Source organism: Myodes glareolus, chromosome 4 (assembly GCF_982192425.1).
Source record: "Myodes glareolus chromosome 4, mMyoGla1.1, whole genome shotgun sequence".
NCBI lineage: Eukaryota > Metazoa > Chordata > Mammalia > Rodentia > Cricetidae > Myodes > Myodes glareolus.
This window is the reverse complement of record NC_142029.1, coordinates 86889265-86896479: the sequence shown is the minus strand read 5'-3', so window position 1 is coordinate 86896479 and position 7215 is coordinate 86889265. Positions and strand designations below refer to the sequence as shown.

Below are 7215 nucleotides of genomic sequence, written 5' to 3'. Positions count from 1 at the left end.
ATGAGATACCATAAAATCAAAACTTGAAATAAAATGAAAATAATGGATTTGCAATCCTAAAATTACAGTAGTGGTATGACTATCTTGGTGGTAACCAGTAGTTCTCTAATTGAACTTAAGACCAATTCGTCAAGACATGAATCCTGCCTGGTGCTACAAACTTAGCCACTACCCAGAGATATTGAAGTATAGATTAAGGAGAAGAACCTGCAGCTACTACTTTACTAGAATGGCCTAATCCCTAAGTACATTATAAATAATTTTTCTTATACTCACAGGTAAGTGTAGTCCTCACCCTTCAACAAGAAAGCATTTCTTTGCAACAGGTGCATATGATTAGATAAAACCACAATCAATCACTATGCAGAGTTGTATAGTCCAGTACCTACAAAGAAATGACCAGTGCCTCGTAATTAAGGCTCAATAAACTGTTGGGGGGGAAAGTGGAAGTAATGTTGTGAGAGCCAGAGAATCACGACGTTTTCTGTGAGATTGTGTCCTCAGAATATCAGAAGCTATACTGTAAATTTTCTCCAACATAACTGCATTCCTAAACATAAGAAGAACAAAAACAATAACATCCCAATATAGATTCCTCAATGCTACACAAAGAACTATAGGCAACCGAGTAGGCTGATAATGAGAAATATAGTCTTTCCCATAGAGTGGTGTGGTTGTCATTAATTAGATCCATGAGAGTACAAAATAAGAACTAATTAATTAGGTCCACCAGAGTTCAAGGTAAGAATAAAAATTATTCATATTGTGAAAAACTTACAGTAAAGATAGGGAGCTGTAGTCCTCTATGGGTACCTGAAGCTGTGAAGAGAATTAGGATGAGCAACCAAGAGAGCACACACACTTTTCATCTGTGCTTATATTATATTATATTATATACTTTATTTATATTATGTAAGTACTTCTATTGTACTTATAGTACTTTGTACTAATGGGTTGGTACCCAAAAGGCTAATGGCTGAGTAAATTCCCACCAAATTGGCCCATTTGTCTAAATAAGAGGGTTCTAAATATACTGTAAAACATATATATTGTAAAACTATTTACACAAAATAGTACTACAACAAACATGAATTACATCAAGTAAGAAACACATGCTAAATGTCCATTTTAGGGTAATTAGCAAATAACAGAAATTATTTTAGTAGTTGTTCTACATGGAGGAGTCTAAGTCTTATACTAAATATGTCTTAGCTAAGTTATGAGAGGAAAGTATCTGTGACTATCTAATCTTCAACTCCTTCAAAGACCTGAGAAGGAAAATGATATTACTTTAGTAAGAAGGAAGTAAAAATAAGCAACTTTCAAAGGTGCAAAAAATGAAGGAGACAACTGGCTACCTGAGCAATTCTCAAAGCCTCATTAGCAATTATTGGGCAACCAACTTTGGTTAAGGGCTAGAATGTCTGACAGGCCACTTTCAGTGGCAGGAAAGCTTGAAACACTGTCCTTCCCTGTCTTCGACAGGTTCAGCAATCGTTTTACTTGTATCCTGTTTGTTCAATTTGGAGAGCGTACATATTGTGAGTAGTCAAGGCAAGGGAAGTTCTTTATCTGAAGGTCTGTTTTGCCAAGAAGAAAAGAAGTTTCTAATGGAGCTGCATTAGTACGCAACATTCTCTTAGGAATAGATTGGTGCTGCCAGGAGTAATAGTGTCTCACGACAACAGAATCCTGAGTTACTTAAATGTCATATTCTACAACTCACAATTAGGGTAGAGAGCTGTGGTCCTCTGTGGGTGCTAGGAGCTATGAACACAACTCTGACCAGCAACAAAGAGAGTGAACATGCTCTTCCTCTGTACCTATAGTACATCAGAACATACCCTAATGCACTGTTGACTGAAAGAATTCCCAAAACACAAAGACCTACCAATTGGTCATCTAATACCGCATGATCATTCCATATATATATATATATATATATATATATATATATATATATATATATATATATATATACAAGTAGCAGTATATAGATTAAGAATGTTGTATGAATGTATTTAGGAATTAGTCTGATTATGCATAGCCATATATGTATTTAACAGCAATTAATGAAAGAAGAAACCATGAATTTGAAAGAGAAAAAGGTGATACATATGGGAGGTTTTAGAGAACCTGCTGCAGTATTTTGATTCAGGTTGAGTCCTCTTGAAATTTTCCCTTCCATGTTAGTATGTCTCGATATCAATCTTGTTCAGAAATACAGTTTTTAAATAGTGTCTGTGATGTTGCTGGTACGACAGCACTAGTGGTGACTTCCTACAACACTTTACAAATTTCAGATACAGCTATAGTCAGCAGAAAGGCCTATAGGTAATTCTCACTTAATTGCAGAAAGCAAGGGAAAACAAACCCCAAACTCACATTTCCCTTCAGATGTTAAGCTAATTGGAGAGGCAAGAGTCTATCTCAATGCTCACACTGCGGACGACACATTCTCTAGAGTGCGTGGAAAGGATGAGTGTAATTTTGGGTCTCTTGGGAAATAAGGGTCATGAATCAGGGCATAGTGCAATTTCCTCAGCTCCTTTTTTTCTGTTTAAATACTCTTCCCTGAAGAAGAGCCTGGACATTCTTCTGCCCTGCTTATAAGCACACACTTCCTGAGCTTAAAGGGCCACTTTTTCTATTTCCAGAAAAGATTCAAAACCTTAATCACAAATAATCTTCTACAATTAAGAAATTGGAACAGGAAAATTAAGCCTTGTATAGAACTTTTTTGAATTGAAAGATCTGACATCTTTAAATCTTAAATGTGTATCCAGATAGACTGGGAATGGGAAAATAAGACTGCTCTAAGCTTGGGCTAAAAACTGTGAGTACTAATTTCTAGGAATGCTAATAGCCATCATTTTCTCCTTTGTATTATTTTTAATAAACATTTTCTTATTTGTATTTTACTTTATTGAAGAGATTTTTTTCACTGATATATTCTGATTACAGTTTCCTGACCCAACTCCTCTGAGATCTTCCCTACCTGCCTTCCATCTGAATTGAAGCCCTTTATTTCTCTAAATATATGGTAGGCTTCAGCAAGTTTCTTTCTTTTCCTAAGTAAAAAGAAAGTCAAGTGAACCTGGCTGACAAAAGCAGTCAAGGTGATCTGAAGTGTTAAGAAGCATTGGCCATGGACTTGCAATATCGCCAGTGGAATTCTATTGCATGGTCAGAATTCAGGCAAACCAGATTTCTGACTCTGTGACAAGGGGACAGAAAACATTTTGCCTAACTCCTCTCTTTTTCTTTTAGTTTTAGTTTGAGCATGCCTTTTTTATTTGTACTGTAACAGAGAAAATCTACAAGCAACCAAAAATGTACTGTCTAGACATCTCAGTATAATTTTATTGTTGTAGGGAGCACTCTAGTGAGGGAAGACAAGAGATAGGAAAAGGCTGACTCTTTCATCTTGTGTTCTTTATCTTGTGATATTTTTCAGAAGTCATAAGGAAATTCATTATCAGTTGCTTTCTGACTTAATATAGTTTTTTTGTGGCTGCACCAGTTAATTCTATGTGATTAGTCCATAATAGAAGAAACATTCTTAATGAACACATCACATTTGCAAAGGACACTTGAAGAGTGTGGATCATCTACCAGTACAGCTCTACTTTCTGCAAACACAGATTACCCTGGAGAAGAATGGATTCAATAAATGTCTCCTTTATGACTAAATTCATTCTGGTAGGATTAACAGACCAGCCTAATCTCCAAATGCCCTTATTCTTTCTATTTTTAGCAATATATTTGGTTACTGTGTTGGGAAATTTGTGTTTGATAATTCTGACTGTATTTAATTCTCACCTCCATACTCCTATGTACTTTTTTCTCTTTAACTTGTCGTTTATAGACCTCTGCTATTGTTCTGTGTTCACTCCCCAAATGCTGATGAATTTAGTATTAAGGGAGAATGTCATTTCTTATGTGGAATGTATGACTCAAGTCTATTTTTTTATATTCTTTGCTGTATCTGAATGCTATGTGTTGACTTCTATGGCCTATGATCGCTACATGGCCATCTGCAATCCACTGTTGTATAATGTTGTCATGTCTCCTAAATTATGTTTGATCCTTATGTTTGGTTCCTATTTTATTGCATTTTCTAATGCTATAGCTCACACTGTATGCATGCTGAGACTAAGATTCTGTGATGCCAACATCATCAACCACTACTTCTGTAATATTCCTCCTTTGCTCCAACTCTCTTGCACAAGCACATATGCAAATGAGCTTGTAATTCTTGTTGCTGGGAGCATCAATATTATTATTCCTACTTCAACTCTCTTTATCTCTTATGGTTTTATTCTTTCCAGCATCATCCACATCACTTCCTCTGAGGGCAGGTCCAAAGCCTTCAGCACATGCAGCTCCCACATCCTTGCTGTTTCTCTGTTCTTTGTTTCAGGTGCACTTGAGTATTTCAAACCCTCCTCAGCAGGGTCTATGAATGAAGGAAAAATCTCTTCTGTCTTTTGCACCAATGTGGTTCCCATGATGAACCCATTAATCTACAGCTTGAGGAACAAAGATATTAAAGTTGCCCTGATGAAAAGCCTGAGCCGCGGTAACTTTTGATTGTACAAGATTGTCTATATGACACTTAATTTGGGCACAAAGATCATTTCTTTTCATGTACTATGTTTCAACTGTATGAGTTAACTGGTTATTTGCATATTCATATTTTTCAGTTTTTGAGAAAGCACAAATTCTTGGAATATTTGTGAAATCTAGAATTTTTTTGTATCATAAAAAGAAATTTGATTCTTCTGGAGTAAATACTTCCAGATCTGCTGTCTTCAGTTTTTCACCTCCACCCTTTCTATCCTGTTTCTTATTTAAACATAGAGGCATTAAAAAGACTTATCTGTTATGCCCATTGATTACAAAATTCTGTTTCCTCTTATAAATTAAAAGATATTTTTAAACTATCAAATGAAGTAATATTGGGATGCCATTATCGACTGTGTGTGGGTTTCTCATTTTGAACCTATATCTTTGAATGTGTAATTTAATCTTCTGTTTCTATTATTTTCTTTATATCTTCCATAGGAAAGTAGCATATCCCTGTGAATTGCCAGTGTAACTGATGTGATTTATTGGAAATCAATTGTTGAATGAAATGTGTAGAATTACATAATCATTCTAGGTTTCAAACATACTATCAATTCAGATACTTTTTTGCAAATTTGTATTATTATTTTTAGGCAATATGAACATAAAATAATATTTCAGGTTTGAAACTTAATTATTATTTGTCTGTATTATTTGTACATGTGTCTTGCATTGTTGCAGTGGTTGCTTATTTTGGATTATTCTTTTTACTGTTGTTTTTTATTACAGTAAGGATTCATCCACAAAATTTAAATAAAATAATAATAATAGTTTACAGGTGTAGTAATTAAAACAAAGACGTTATGGACAGAATCAGTGCAAACAAATGTTATTAAATGGGGAACAAAGTAGACAGTGAGAAAATGAGAAACTTTCTCTGCATATATTCACTGATTAGTTTCTGAAAATAATATTGCTATCTGAATCTTAACATCCTTTTGCATAGCTATGAAACAATTTTCCTAGCTTTATTAATCTCATATTACTTTTAATGTCCACAATGACTGTGCATTAATAGTGTTCTAGGGAATAAAAATTGCTTTATTTGGGAAATGAAGACAGGCTACATTTTTTAAGTTCAAATAGAGTGAGTACAGTTAAATCAGGGAATAAACTGCAAGTGGTTACTGAGAGACGATTTAGAAAGAAGACTTCAGACAGCAAAGGGAAGGCAATGGAATTCTCTCTTCATGGCTTCTTTTATCTGTTTTGAAACTTTCTGGAAATATTGGGAGCACTGAAACATCTCTCTGGATAGTTTTAAATGCTCAAGTTAATTGACAATAAAGAAAATTTTAACGCAAAACATAGGGGACAAGCAAATAACAACATAAAAGTTGACTTTAATATGTAATTCCCATCTGGAATTTCCCTTCAAAATCAACTAAATATCACCAAAATGGACTGTGCTGGCACAATGAATATATCAAGGACAGACATTATTTCCACATAAGTCTTGATGAACAAGTTTTGGTAAAGAACTTCCTCTTCTGCAAACGAACGTGAGTAGATGAAATATTTACAGTAAGGATTTAGTTTTAATTATTCACCTTCATTATAAAAATTGCAATAACTGAGGAAAGACTTTTGGTTCTAGAAAGAGGCTGTTATCCACATTGTGTGGGAGGACAGTGGAATCCTGTGCATTTCAAAAAACAAATCTTTCACTGTATAATGGGAGTGATCACATTTCACATATCAATGTAGGATCATGAACAGTAGTAAAAAATATCCATGGTCCAGATGCCTAAGACAACAGGCAGGGATGACTGTATATTTCTGCCAGTGTTTGTTGCAGTAAGGTCTTCCAAGATAGTTCAAAACAAAGCAAACATCCTTCTAATGCATGATTGTGTACATTACACTGCTTTTTGTATTCACTTTTGGTAATTCAGAAAAATTGAGGCATCACTTAACTCTGCACCTGTAATGGTAGCCAGAAAGTTATTTCAACATAGATAGGATACAAGACTCATGGAGAGAATAATCCTCAAAAGGTATGTGTATCTATGTTTAATGGAGCGAACACTCAAGAGGTCAAGGCCACCATGTGTAATTTAGCAAACCCCTACATAACAAAGAAGCTGAGAGAATATATCAGCGTTAAGTGCTTGCTTAATGTTTAAACCTTGTAGTTAAACCTGATTACTGAGAAAAAACACTAAGGAGAAATATAGGCTCAGGGTTATGAACTATATTTTATTTAAATAGGTACATAACCATTTTAGACTTCCCATTTTATCAAAATTTCTATATTGTATGCTTTATATAACTATACAAAATATTTATATACTCATGTATATTTCCTGATTTTCCTAAGAAAATATTGTTACAAAACTTATATTATTATTTATATAAATAGTGAATGAACTTAAGCAAACATGAAGAATAAACACTAATGTGTATGTAATGATCTTTTATAGTACAGAAGTCGATCTCATGGAAGCAAACCTACAGATGCAATATAAAACTGTACAGCAATATACATTCATTCAGGGCAGAGAAAACTTATTTACCACACTTAAGGGATAATTTTCACTTATGTCTATTAGAGGAATAAAGGCCATGTTCAATTCATTTAAATAG

At 34.2% G+C, this 7215-nt stretch overlaps 1 protein-coding gene across 1 annotated transcript; it reads left to right on the top strand.

Annotated features, from left to right (window-relative positions):
• The first annotated feature begins 3660 nt into the window (after positions 1-3660).
• On the top strand, positions 3661-4593 carry LOC125389124 (olfactory receptor 8B3-like). The gene has a single exon (XM_085688553.2). It carries the CDS (start codon positions 3661-3663, stop codon positions 4591-4593), a length of 933 nt encoding a protein of 310 aa, XP_085544679.2.
• Positions 4594-7215: the final 2622 nt, after the last annotated feature.

Coding starts and splice junctions, on each gene's coding strand:
- LOC125389124 (XM_085688553.2), top strand. CDS start 3,661: ATGGATTCAATAAATGTCTCCTTTATGACTAAATTCATTCTGGTAGGA.